This window comes from Emys orbicularis, chromosome 2, assembly GCF_028017835.1.
Source record: "Emys orbicularis isolate rEmyOrb1 chromosome 2, rEmyOrb1.hap1, whole genome shotgun sequence".
NCBI lineage: Eukaryota > Metazoa > Chordata > Testudines > Emydidae > Emys > Emys orbicularis.
The window spans coordinates 75,292,299-75,305,915 of record NC_088684.1 but is presented as its reverse complement, the minus strand read 5'-3'; the positions used below and the strand labels follow the sequence as shown (position 1 = coordinate 75,305,915).

The window sequence follows — 13,617 nt, the reverse complement described above, 5'->3', positions numbered from 1 at the left end:
TCAATAGCCTGAAAGTTATTACAAAGTCTTTAAATAAAGAAATTAAGTGTTGGAATGACTGTTTAACATTCTAAATATTTGAGGCTCATCAGCCGTTCATATAAACACCTTACATCAGAAGTATTGAAATCATGAGATTTCTCAAAGGGATACCTCATTCACTCTTGTGAATATCCCAAATTCTACACATAATTTGTGAATATGCTTTAATATCGCACTCCACCTTTTTTCATGAAGTTGTGGGGGAAAAGTATAACCGTATGAATTATGGCACGTCATAACTCTGCAATTTAAAATCTTGGAATTTCCAGATTAAACATTGTTCATACATGATGGTGAATGATCATGTACAACAGACACATTTCAGAATATAATGTATCTTGGTCATTATATTTCTTCTGAAATTCCAGAACATTTGTGCAAATAACTTGAGGCATTACTAGCCCACAGTTCACACACTGCTACAATATGTACTGTACTATATGCATCTATGTGTAAGTGCATGCCCCAAGGCATTTAATATAAAGTGAGATAACTGTAAGAACCAGAAAGTTGAAGTGACTTTATTCATTTGTAAAATTGTTATTTCAATTAATCCTTTTAGCACTCCAGATTTATGCTACTCTGTCAATCCACATCATAATCTGTGATTTTTCAGGGTTTATAATATGGTAGTAAATCTCTACACAAATGACGATGCTGGAATACCCACCTTTGTCACAGTTGTTATAATGTGATGTCTTATTGAAAAACACTGAAAATGAACTATGTTGTCACTAAATTAATCCTTATTACATGGTTTGTGTAATTTCATGGGGCTGAGAGTTATTCCCCTGGGGTGGGGGTCATTGTTTTTTGCTTGTGTAATATAGTAGTCCTGTAGATTAAGTATGTAGAAGAAACGTAGCTGATTATAAACTGGGAATTTATTCAATTGCACAATCAAAAAGGGAAAATCACTTTGAGCTTGGTTCTTCCTTCACACGCGTGTAAACCAAGAGTACATTGCAATCAGTGGTGTAAGTGAGAGTAGAAATAAATCTCTTGTATATACAGTGAAATAAATTAAACATCATTTTTACTAAACTAAAATGACCACTAGTTCTTTTCTACTCCTAGTACTATCAGAAGTGGAATGAATAGTCAGCCACCAAGGCTTAGTTCACCCTGCACGCATCTCTGGTTAACTCTTCATCACTTTGGTGAATTTCTAGCCTTCACTCTGTTCGTCTCACTGGTATTCTGAGGATAAGACAAAGTTTCCTTTTCTCTCTTACTATTACCTCAACAAGTCAGAACAATTCAATATGGCTTCTGGCTCCAGGCTGCCAACCAGTGAATCCAAACCACTACCCATCCTTCAAGCGTAGCTTCTAACTTCCAGTGGAATCCTTCAAGCATTAGACCCCCAACCAAAAGATGCACATTGTGGTTCCTTGAGTTACTGTGGGAGATATAGCTGTAGGAATCTCTCCAATTTCTAATGCAGCCCAAAGTAGGACACTCTTATATAACACCTTTTATTATGAGTTACTATTTCTTTTCTCTTGTATATAATTAAAAGCAATACTCTGTGAGCTGAAACTTGGCTTCTGAAGATGTTGTTTAGGATCAAGTCATTATTTTCATCTTTCTTCCTTTTAGGTGGTTTTGGTCTGCTTGACTCTTTTTAAAGTTGTAACTATTTAGAAAATTCACAGGTTTTCAGTTTTTTAATTTTGCAATCGTTTGACTAAAACATGGCATCCGTTTAAAATAACATTTGTCAAGTGACTAGCCTAAAAGGTGAATGATCTGATTTGCCTTTGATATTCCTAGAATAAGAAATGTAAACAGTTGAGATATTTTAAAGTGCTTCTAACATATAAGCAGTAATTTTTTTATATTTTTTTCCTAATAACAAATCTTTGTTAATATTCTGAATGAGGGACCAAAGTAAACTCTTTTTGAACATGTAGTGGCTAATATAGTTGTAAGAGGTAGCAGGATTTTATTAATTTTAAAATCAATAGAAGTTGTGGGGCAATGGCTTGTCCCCGCATGATGATCTGAAAATTTACCTCCAAGTATCAGAAACTGAGAGAGGAGGCTGAAACCTGCTATGTTTCTAGATGATTCAATGAAGTTAATATATAAAAATCACACACTGATCAGTGACCCTGGACTTCACTGGGCTCTGCAGATTTCACCTTCCTGCATCAACAGGAGTTACTGGACCCTAGGCGGGATTCACCCCTTTGAAATCTAGAGAAATTTTGGAGGTTCCACCTTAGGGAGGAAGCTTGTATGCTGGCCAGCTGCATATCTGCCCTCCCCCTCAACGGAGTCGGATGAGCCCTTTATGCCACCGTGGCTCAGTTCACCCAGACTTTCTGCCAGGAGATGCCTGGGTTATGCAGCAGCCAGCGTAACCCAGGGTGAACTGAGCCTTCTCACCTCCTGACAGTACCTGTGTGCAAAGCAGGGTAGGTTATTAATTAAGGGCAGCCTTCGTTGTCATTTATTCAGCATTTGTTAGAAGCCAAACCCATGTTTTAACATAGTTCTGGGTATTTTTCTTGTAAATTCTGGAATGAGAAATTATGGACACTATGATAAAGTGACTGTACTGTGCTTTCTAAACACTGAGGCCTCTCTCCTTTTCCCCCCACCCCAACTCTGAGCAGCACGCTTGACAGTGCAGGCCGGCTAGACGAAGAGCACAGACTGATCGCCAGGTATGCAGCGAGACTGGCAGCAGAGACTACTGCATCAGTAAGTGGTTTTAATTGGCGGTAGGTAAAAGTTTCCTTTTGCTCTTGTTTCTGAAGAGCAAGGGCTTGTCACGATCAGAAAATCTGGATTGGAAAATATTGCCTAGATTAACATTGGTTATAGGTTAGCGATTTACTTTAAAGGTAAAAACTGAGATGGTGAATCTATTTCATTCCTTAGCTCAAACACCAGAGCCTTAAGTGCTGAGTATTTTAATTAGTGATCTTGGACAGGATGACTATAATGACCCATTGCATTAGCCTTGGCTCTCATTTTCATTTCAGAGCAATGATTATACTACTCTGTGAATCACAGGATAGAAAGGGATGACAGGCTAAAAACGTACCATATTCAGAATTAAAAGACATTGAAGCAGGAACCTAATTGAAGTGTATAAAATCTTAAATGGCATAACTAAGGTCAACCCAGTTACTTTTTTCCCATCTCAGCGCATTTGATAGAACAAAGAAGCATAAATGAAAGTTAAATGAAAAGTAGCTCTGTACAGAATGTCAGGAAGCACATTTTCACTCTTGAGATATATACTGTGGGGTCAGCTGAAAGAGCCAAATAAGGCAAGGTTATTCATGTTAAAACTGTGGGCCAAATTCAAATCAGGTGAAGGCACTTGAGCTGCTATGGAGAAGAATTTGGCCCATGGTTTTTTGCCATCTATCGTATAAGACTTCACAACATTGAAGGAGCGGGGGCAGCAGGAAGGAATGCACACAGTCTGATCATCTCACTATCCATTGCCTGACAGTCAGTCACTGTTGGATTCAGAATGCAGCTCCACTCAAATTTAAGGCAACCTCTCATCTGTAACTGATTCATCTTATTGCTGAAGGAGGGTAATTCTTTAGGTAATCAAAATGCCCTGCTAATTATGTGTGTGGATGGAAAACCCTTCCTGAAGACTGAAATGTCATCTGTATCTGTCTGTTTGAGTTTTCTATACAGCAGCTATCATCATGGCATCTTAGTGCTATGAATCCCTACGGAGCCAGAGTATTTACACACACAAGAAACAGATGTGGTTTGGATGGATATGCTAAACTTTCCCCTTCCCACCAATATACCACATTTTTCTATGTCTTTTAAATATACACTACAAAGGAGAAAGCAAAGAAAGGCCTTCTGTGAACAGGAGCTCTCAGAACAAATGTGGCAACCACAAATTCTGAAGCTCACTTTAGCATCCAAATGGAAGATAAAAAAACCTCTGAGAGACATTGCTAAGGCTGGACATGCAGGACTAAAGGGCCCAGTTATTTCTGTCTCAACTGTACAGTATATCAGTGCATTTGTTAGGTCTCCTTTTTGGATGTGCTGCAGTTTTCCTTGATGGATAGAATATTAGTGGGGAAATATACAGGTAATTAAAACTAAAGTTTTAAAATTCAGTAAGTAACTAAAACCAGAAATGTGTTTTCCCTAGGTGTTATGTGGAACAGAGTCTAGACAGAAGAGGAATATATTTCCTTTTTGAGGGCTAAATCTGCCAAGCACTGTAGAAGAGATGCTCAAGATTAGGCCCCATGTGTCAAAGTTACACTTCAGATCATTCTTAAAGTGAGAGACAGTCCCATTTGCAGTAGCTGAGGACACTAACTCAGATGATCAATTTTTAAATCTTTATCTGTACACCATGGAGGACAAAACAATTACACTGCTACCTCAATATAACGCCACCCGATATAACACAAATTCGGATATAACGCGATAAAGCAGTGCTCCGGGGGGGCGGGGCTGCGCACTCCGGTGGATCAAAGCAAGTGCAATATAATGCAGTTTCACCTATAACACGGTAAGATTTTTTGGCTCCCGAGGACAGCGTTATATTGAGGTAGAGTTGTACTTGGATGTCTTTCTTAATTAGGATACTTCCAATGGTTGTATTAATCCCTGCACTGCATCACCGTATAAAATATTTTTAATAAACACAGTGACTTTTGGTTATTGCTGGCAAACGCAACAAAGGGAGTACCCCAACAAATCTGTAGTGAGATTGGTTTGAAATCCCCTAATTGGAAAATGGTTCTGTTGTATAGTAAACGCTATGGAACAGCTCTTCTGAAAGTGTCAGTAGAAGGTGTATCAGAGATTCAGTCACATGAACCATGCACTGAACTGCAGTCTGAATGAAAAGTGGATGATGAATGAGGATTTAACATGGAGAAATCTGCTGTGCTTTCAAGGAATTAAAGGTTCTTGGGACAAGTGGAAAGCAAATGTCTTTTCCTTTATTTGGGAGGTGAAGTGGGATGAATTTTTGTCTTGGTTTTTGTTTGAGTGGAAATTCCTTTTTTCTCATGTTGCAAGTCTCAATAGCCTTGTCTACAGCATAATAATTAGGAGCCGTATTATAGCAACTGCCAGTAACAGTGCAGCTTCATCAGTGCGAAGTCACTGCTGCAGATAGGGTCAGGCATTTTTATCAGTGTTTCCTGGAAAGCTCCTTGGAGCAAGTTGGAATGACATGGTGGTAAACATTCAAGCATTGTCTAGCTTAGTGCTTACACTGTTGTTACTATTGGGCTGTTTCACCATTGGTGGAACATGCTGTAATATGGATACTTGTTTAATTTTATTTATTTATTTATTTATTTATTTTTGTAGTGTAGAGGGCCCAGGTCCTCAATGGCATTTAGGCTCCTGGGTGTCTAAATAATACCTTTGAGGATCTGGGCTGACAAGTCTAACATGATGCTATCGGCAAGCAGATTTCATTGAACAACCGTTGATCACACTTTTAGGTGCGGATGAGTGCATGGACATTTTTAATAATGCAGCCAAACTCTCTCTCTCAGCAGCAGCAGCAGCAGGGTCAGCAGAGAGGTGCCTCAGATATCTCTTTCACCATTGACGCAAATAAGCAACAAAGACAGCTGATTGCAGAACTTGAAAACAAGAACCGGTAAGAGTCTCCAGAAAATGCCTGCCTTTGTTTAGTACCACACAATGTACATCTGTTTGTTTTTAACACTTCTTCTCGCTTGTTTTTGTCTATGTGCTCTCTCTCAATCTAGATCTATCTATTTATCAGGATGGGAGACTGGTTGCCTAAATAGCCAGTACCAATATACTTGTGGCAAAATTGTGGTGAGCCACTCTTAAGGCATTACAGAATCAGCCTGTGTTTTGAAAAGTACATGGTTACATGCTGTGGGGTAGTTGTGAATATTTTTACTGTTTGCAGTTACCCTTGCAGAGGGTTAAAAATAAAAATCCCATTCTGATTCTAAAACCAAAAAATCTTTGGTGCCCTGTTTCTATTTATAGAGAAGAAAATACAAATCTCCAAAACGCAATCTGTGTGTGATAAATAAAAGAAGCGGTGATTGTAAAAAAAACTTGCAGAAAATTAGGCTTTTGATACAGACATAGCTGAAATTGGGAGACAGGCAATGGGAAGTCTTTGGAATTAGGGGCCAGATACCCAATTGGAGTAAGTCAGCCTAGTTTCATTGATTTTACTGGAGCTACATTGATTTACACCAGCTGAGGATCTGGCCCTATATGTCAGACCCACAGTCACTGAACAGTAACTTATGTCGTCATGCAGAGCTTTGTTCTATGTTCTCTGCTTTTACTGTTGGGTAGATAAGGACTGGCCAAAAACAGATGCCTTTTATCACAGACTTCTGCGATACCTTCTGTCACTGTAGTATAATTCCACCAGCTCTAGTGTTAATTTATCTTTCATAGCTCAAGTCTGCTTTCTGAGTACTGTATCTGATGCCCACCAAAGTGTAATGAAGAAAGAGTCTGTTGCTAGCATCAATAAGCTTCACCCCTCTTCAGCAAAGCTCTGCAGCTCTGTTAGCATCCTTATACATCGATTCCGTTCTAGTAAATCCTATTAAATGTACTTTCCCCTGAAGAGCTGCTGTCTCTCAGATCATAGTTAAATTAAAAGCATTTTTAAAAGTGCAAACGGTGTGTGCCTGATTGATGTAGAAGACAGGACAGATATTATTCTAGTTTCTATTGATTTCATGTGGAGCATAGAATATTCACATGAGAGAATGAGGGTGAGGAATTCGTTAGTTGAGCCAAACAGGATCTATGTCCCTGCTTTCCACAGAGAGCATCTGAAATTCAGGCTCTAATTTTATGGTCTGTTTTATGAAGGTCTTGCAGAAATGCTCTCTTTCTATGACTGTAGCAATAACATCAGCAAACCTGTTCCAGTGATGACTGTTTCACTAAAGCTGAGATGTTCTGGTGTTTGGAGCCTAATCATGGTATCCTTATTGGTTCAGAGCTACAGACAGTCCTTCTTATTCTAATAGTGATGTTCTAGGCTGGTTCTATGGAACTGCACTGACCTTTAGTCTTTTACTTACTATCCTCCCCCAAGAGAAATCTTACAGGAGATCCAGAGGCTGCGGCTTGAACATGAGCAGGCATCTCAGCCCACACCAGAGAAGGCACAACAGAACCCCACTCTCCTTGCAGAGCTCCGACTCCTGAGGTAGGTGTATATGCCATGAAGAATTCCTGGAATCAGATTTGTGTAGATAAGGGTAAATACATAAAATATTCCTGTTCCATCATTGTTCTTTTTTTTTTTTTTTAAATGAACAGTGTAATTTTGTTTCTGTTTAATTTAGATTCAGTATAGGCCTTGACTGTGAACACAATGAAGTATATGCTTAAAATTTCACGAGTAGTCCCGTTTACTACTCATGTGCCTAAAATTAAGCATGTGTGTAAGTGATGCCAGATCAGGTATTTAGGTTGTAAGCTCTTTGGGAACAGGAACCATGTCTTGCCCCAGTATGTATAAATAACACCGTATTGTAATCATGTGGGGGGGAAACAATGCTATTTCAGAACAAATACTTCTACCAAAAAAAAAAAAAAACACCTTTTGGGCCAGATCCTCAGGCTCCCTTAGAGCCATGGAGCATCCTATAGGGTGAGAGCTAGGAATGGAATGGCCCTTTTGCAAGGTTCCATTGGTCATTTTTGCTTCAACAACCGAGAAACTCTTGGCTGTTTCAGCTACAAGGACAGTTGACCAGATTGTCACAGAGGTCAGCTTCAGTATAAACACCGTCCAAAGTGAATGTACCAATCCTGAAGAGCACAGTGTGAGAGCCAGACTGAACATCAGATGAGAATAATTTAAAACTAGTTCCTGTATACAGAGAATAGAGTGTGTATAAGTGCTTCCTCTCCAGTTAAAACTTTCATATTAACTTTTCAATAGAGTAGATTTTAGAGCCCACAAGATAAGAGAGGATTTCCTTGCAGCTTTCCTTCATGCAATAACCTGTTGCTGGTACCATTAGACAGCCACCTGATATCTGAAGGAAATCTTAGGATGAAACTGTGCAGAAAAATCTTTGTTTACAGATGCTGTATGATTTTAATTTTTTAGCCACTTTTATCCTAAAAATAAACCTTTGTTTTGCTAATAATTACATTTGCAATATGATCTTAAGATAATCTAGTTGGAAACAGAAATGCTTTCTTCTTATGACTGATTTGCCTCTGTAATGACTCTAGATACCTAGTGTAGTAGCCTAGAGAATTACCTTCTGCTGCTGGGCAAGTGACATTCAGCACAAGCTTCAGAAATAAGAATTGAATGTCATCAAAATACACATCGCAGAATATACTATTCATGTAGCTCCTATGCATCATGCCTAAAATCTATTGTAAACATGTTTACATTATTAGTAAATATTACTGAATATTAATTTACTATCAGTTGACAAATCAAGTTCATTTTAATTTTTTTTTTAAATCCAGCGATTGATGTAGCATTAGCAGTTTAATTCTATTGAATTTTGCAGCACAGATTTAAAACATAATAGCCTAGTTTAAATTTCCTGACACTGGATGGCCTTAAGGCACCAATACTGGGTTCTGTCAACTGAGATATCTTCCCTGTTTTAATATATTGTGTCAGAGTAATCAGATAACTTTAAATCTGTGGGTCAATACTGCTTTGCATGTGTTCAGATTAATGCTCATCAGCTAAGAGTAAAAAGGGTTTCCTTTAACTGTTTGTGCAATTTTGGCAAAATCCCAAATTCCTGTACATTAAACAAGATATTGGGTGAGACCTTTAGCTAGTATAAATCAGCAGAACTGCAAGGTAGTCAGTGGAGCCACAGTGATTTACTCCAGCTAAGGATGTAGCCCATTGACTTTGGAACTTGGAGCAATTATGGTTTAGGACAATTTTGGTTTTATAACATCAAGAAATTTTGGAGTTTTGCAGATCAGTAGAACACATCTAACGTCCCTTGCAGTGATTTTCTACCTTATGTTTATACTTTTTGCATTTGATCTCCACACTTAAGACATATCTCTGGCCACCTGTCTGTTTACCCACAGCTGAATTTTACATGACCCTCAATTTTTCAATGAAACCATTCTCCAGAATATGTACCGTCAGATTCTTTTCTGGTTTTGAGGAATTCCCAATTTCTTCTGGTATAAATGAGAGCAGAATTTGACCCTTGATCATTTATTTCTGTCCATTATTAAATTGTGAGGATAAAGTTTCAAAACTAAGAATATGTCTGCACTAGATTTCTTTTATCTGGAGTTAATTGATTGCCAGTTACTTGAGGTACTTAACACTTCTGTAAATGCCAGCATGGACACTCCCCAGCTTATTAACTGGCAGTACCATGTGGGGAGTATCTGCATTAGCCTACACAAAAGTAACTCAAGATAACTGTCAATCAACTAACTCTAGGTATAAAAAGTTTAGTGTAGACATATATCCTGAGGTGTGCCCATAAAATATGCATACAAACACAGTTAACTGCAATGCACGTGTTCCTGAAGCAATGAATTATGAAAATGTAGCCCTTACAATCTACAAAATAGCACAGATAGCAGAAAATATAGATCAGTTCACTAAGAATGGAAGTTCTCTTTTCCCTACGCCCACAACACATGCCCAATTAGGGTTGGCACTGTTTCATTTATTCAGATGCCTCAATATGGGACTTGCATATAATCCACCTTCTCATGACAGGATATAGAATTAACTTCATTTCTAAGCACAGCTCCAGAGTGCAGTTGATGAAATGCGCATGAAAAGTGGTATGTCAAGTGATAGCATACAAAACATAATGCTTCTCTCCCTGTGCAATGAATCTAAAAGACAACATGAGTAAACACTGAGACCTTTTCTAGGATATGCCAGTTTGAATTAGGTGAATAACTTCTCTTGTTTTTGTTTGTAATCTCTTAAACCCACTTTCCTTTCCGCAATTCACAGCTTTTCCAACCATTAGATACTCAGGGGAAAATCCAAGCACAGGAAATTTCAAGTAGAAAATATATGAATCTTCTAGAAGAATAAACAAAGCCTTGGTATGTTAGGGCCAAATCTACTCATACTGGTGAGCAATAACTCATGCCCATAGAAGTCAATGGTGCTGTTTGTGTGAGTAACTTCTTCATTGTGGTTAAAGGGCTCACAGTCTGGCTTTTAATATCCAGGAAATATATTTAACATTGCTGACTTCTACCTTCCTCAATTTTGGAGAAGTAGGACAAAAACACCAATTTACATGCATTAAATACCATCTTTCATTATGTTTTTCATATATAGATATGATATAAAAATATAGTAGAAAGAGTGTATAAAATATCACCTAATCTAAAATATGACTTTTTAAAATAATATTTTCAATGATATTGTAACTTGCAGGGGGCAGCAGCTACAGGTTAAATATGACAGAGACCTCCCCAAAATCTGATTATGTATATACCATAGGCCTGATTCAACCCTCTGTTATATGGGTGTAACTCCCACAGCCGTCAGTGAGAGTTGGACTTGTATAGTTGAAGGCAGAATTACACCACATTCTCCTGCTTAGATTACCATAGGTTGTACTTGTACAGAATCAAAATCTGCTCCATGTTACATGGGTTTAAGGCTGGAGTAACCTCACCAACATGCATGGAGTTACTCAGGATTTACACAGTCATAAATGAGCATAGAATTTGGCTTGCAGCATCAAAAGCTATTTTCAAAAGAATTAAAACTGAAAACATGTAATAGCTTGGACTCCAGCCTCTGAAAAGCCACATCTCTGTGCTGTTCTGGCTGAATTTCTGAATTCTCTTGGGCTTTCCCATCTCTACTTGTCCAGTGTCAATAATCCTGCCAGACTCTCATGTCCTGAAGTCATCTCCTAACATTCTTCCAAATGTAAGCTAACTTGTGTGAATCTGAAAAATTCTTCCTCATTTGGTGTTTGGGAAGAGAGTGTCAGTACTTATTTTACCCCAGCCAACATACTGAGCCCTTTGTATACTCTTAACTTGAAGGAACTTCCTAGTTTCTCAATCTCCCCTGATTTCTGGGCATTATATTGAATTCAGAGAATGTGTTCACTTTCCAATAGCCTAATATACTCTCCACAGTTGACCTGAAAAAATGATGCAGTTCAGAAATTGTAAAGCTGACTCTATGAAGTATTAGCTCTCTGATCCTAACTTATTTTTCAGACAGCGGAAGGATGAGCTCGAACAGAGGATGTCTGCTCTCCAGGAAAGTCGGAGAGAGCTGATGGTACAGTTAGAAGGCCTCATGAAACTACTGAAGGTAAGGTGCTCCACTTGAAAGTCAAAGGAAATGGACAGGGGCCAGTCAAGGAGTGTCACATAGGAAAGAGAGATTCATCATATTAATAAAATACTACAGAACTTGAATATTTCCTCCTACAAAAGCTTTGTTTCCCATCAATTTTCTCTCTTAGCTTTTGCCACTCTAAAACATAGGTTTTCAGGATCAATAATGTACCCAATCGATACTGTTCCTGTATTAACACCATATCTTTGTTGTCATCCTACCACTAAATGAATTGGACAACACTTGAAAGCAGTATAGTAGACTAAGTATTACTGAAAAATAATTGAAATTCACTTGAATATTCAAACAAAGCCCACTGTGGTGCAGTACTACCTTGCTAATTAGTGAGAAGAGATCCAGCAATGCTGGTCGATCAGGTTCTGGAGCAGCCATACAAAGATCATTACAACAAAGGTTTTCATGACATGCTCAGTTTCTGGTTTATTTATAGTTTGCTCTGCTGAAAACATATTGAATATAGAAAAGGTGGATGTATAGAAGGCAACAAAATAATTAATCCCCAGTGGTAAATAGCTACGCCAACACTGTATAGCCTCCTATCCTGGCTGATGGTACAGAGCTAGTTTTTCTAGTTCCTTTAGCTTTGTTCCTTTCATTAGTCATTCTATCCAATGAAGCCATTTGACAACGCAGCCCCTCAGACTATAGGACTTTGGAAGGGTCTTCTTAACAGTACTTGGTCCTTTTCACTAAAAAAGAAAAAAATCCCTTGTAAAATACACTAAGAAAGAAAGCACTTTCCTGAAGGATCCCATTTCAAAAATACAGACAGCAATATACAAATGTATTTCTAAGACTAGAAAGGAAAGCTGAAAAATGCCTTTTTACCTTCCCAAGTTGCAAAAGGGGCATTATCCTTCTGGCCCTTTAAATCCTGCATGACCCATCAGAGCTAGCACACTATTGAAAATGGGCCTTCCCAGCAGGGAAATAGGCCCCCTCAAAGTGGTGGAGTTTTCCCTTCAGCCAGGGACATTTTAGACGTATATTTCCTTCTTCAAGAAAAACACAAACTTCTGTGGAAGAGAATGGTCAGGGAGGTGGAGAGGAACTGGTGTGGAATGTACAGCCTCCAATACGGATGCCCTTTGCGCTGAAGTATCAGTATTATGGTTGTCTAGAACTGAGTTTTGGCCCAAGGGTCATGTTCTGTCTTGAGTTATGGGGGTGGTCAGCCTCAGGGCATATTTCAGATACAAAAAAGTTGTACTATAATTAGAATGGGGAGGATGACTAGCCACTCTAAGTAGAGTATGACCCCAATGTGCTTCATTGCAGACAATCTAGGGAGTTTTGGGGACCATGTGCCCTATGGTAATTGATGGCTCCTCAACCTTCCCTGACCCCGGGGAGGTGGGGTCCTGTCCCTGAGGGATGAGAAGCCCTGAGGGGGAGGTCAGGTCCTGCCCCTGGGAGCCGAGGGCCCCAGGGGCTGTTGGAGAGTGATCCCACCACTCACTCATCCTATAGTGGTTCCTGTCCCATGGGGCTGACCCAGCTCCCTGCTCTGGCCCACCTTGCCCCCTTCCTGCCTGTCGGCTCTTTGGGGTGGGGGGTTTCCCCAACGATCAGGGCTCGGTGCAAGTGCACCAGGCCCATGTTAGTTAATCCAGGACTTCTAATCTTGTTCCCAAGTTTGCATTTATTTTTCTCTTCTTCACTTAAATCCTGGCTAATCTAACTCTGATGATCCAATTTTTCTTTAGGAGGAAGAACTGAAACAGGGAGTAAGTTATTTACCTTATTGTAGGTCTCACTAACTCTTCGATGGGGCTACGATTCCATGGTTTATATTATTCCTTCTGCTTGAAATGTGTGCTCATGCCTTGGACTGAGGATAATGATAATGTGTTGCACTTCTTTAGCATGTTTTATCTGAGCCTTTCCAAGCACTTTACACAATTAAACCTCACAGTCCCCCCTGGGAAGTAAGCAATGGCTTGATAGAATATTTTTCTCACTCCTGTAAAGCTACATCTATGCTATGAGCTAGAGGTGTGATTCCCAGCTCACACAGACATACATGCACTAGCTCTCAACTGAGCTAGCACCCTAAAAATAGCAGCGTAGCTGTGGTAATAGGGGCAGTGGTAATGGCAGCATGGGCTAGCCACCCCAAGTACAAACCTGCCTGAACCCCATGAGCACATACTTCGGACAGCTAGCCTGTGCCACCACTGCCCATGCTAGCTGGGAATCACGCCTCTAACTTGTAGTGTAGACATAGC

General features: G+C 39.3%; 1 protein-coding gene across 15 annotated transcripts in view; it reads left to right on the top strand.

Annotated features, from left to right (window-relative positions):
- DTNA (dystrobrevin alpha) overlaps positions 1-13,617 on the top strand; it is a 287,748-nt gene that overhangs the window by 251,071 nt on the left and 23,060 nt on the right. For 5 of the 15 annotated variants that reach the window (XM_065399398.1, XM_065399388.1, XM_065399383.1 and 2 more), the window contains 4 exons: positions 2,667-2,754; positions 5,574-5,671; positions 7,118-7,231; positions 11,245-11,341. In XM_065399398.1, the coding sequence (XP_065255470.1) occupies positions 2,667-2,754; positions 5,574-5,671; positions 7,118-7,231; positions 11,245-11,341 (397 nt within the window). Of the gene's footprint in view, positions 1-2,666; positions 2,755-5,546; positions 5,672-7,117; positions 7,232-11,244; positions 11,342-13,095; positions 13,121-13,617 lie in introns of all 15 variants that reach the window. The other 10 variants (XM_065399395.1, XM_065399389.1, XM_065399394.1 and 7 more) reach the window with 7 other exon arrangements.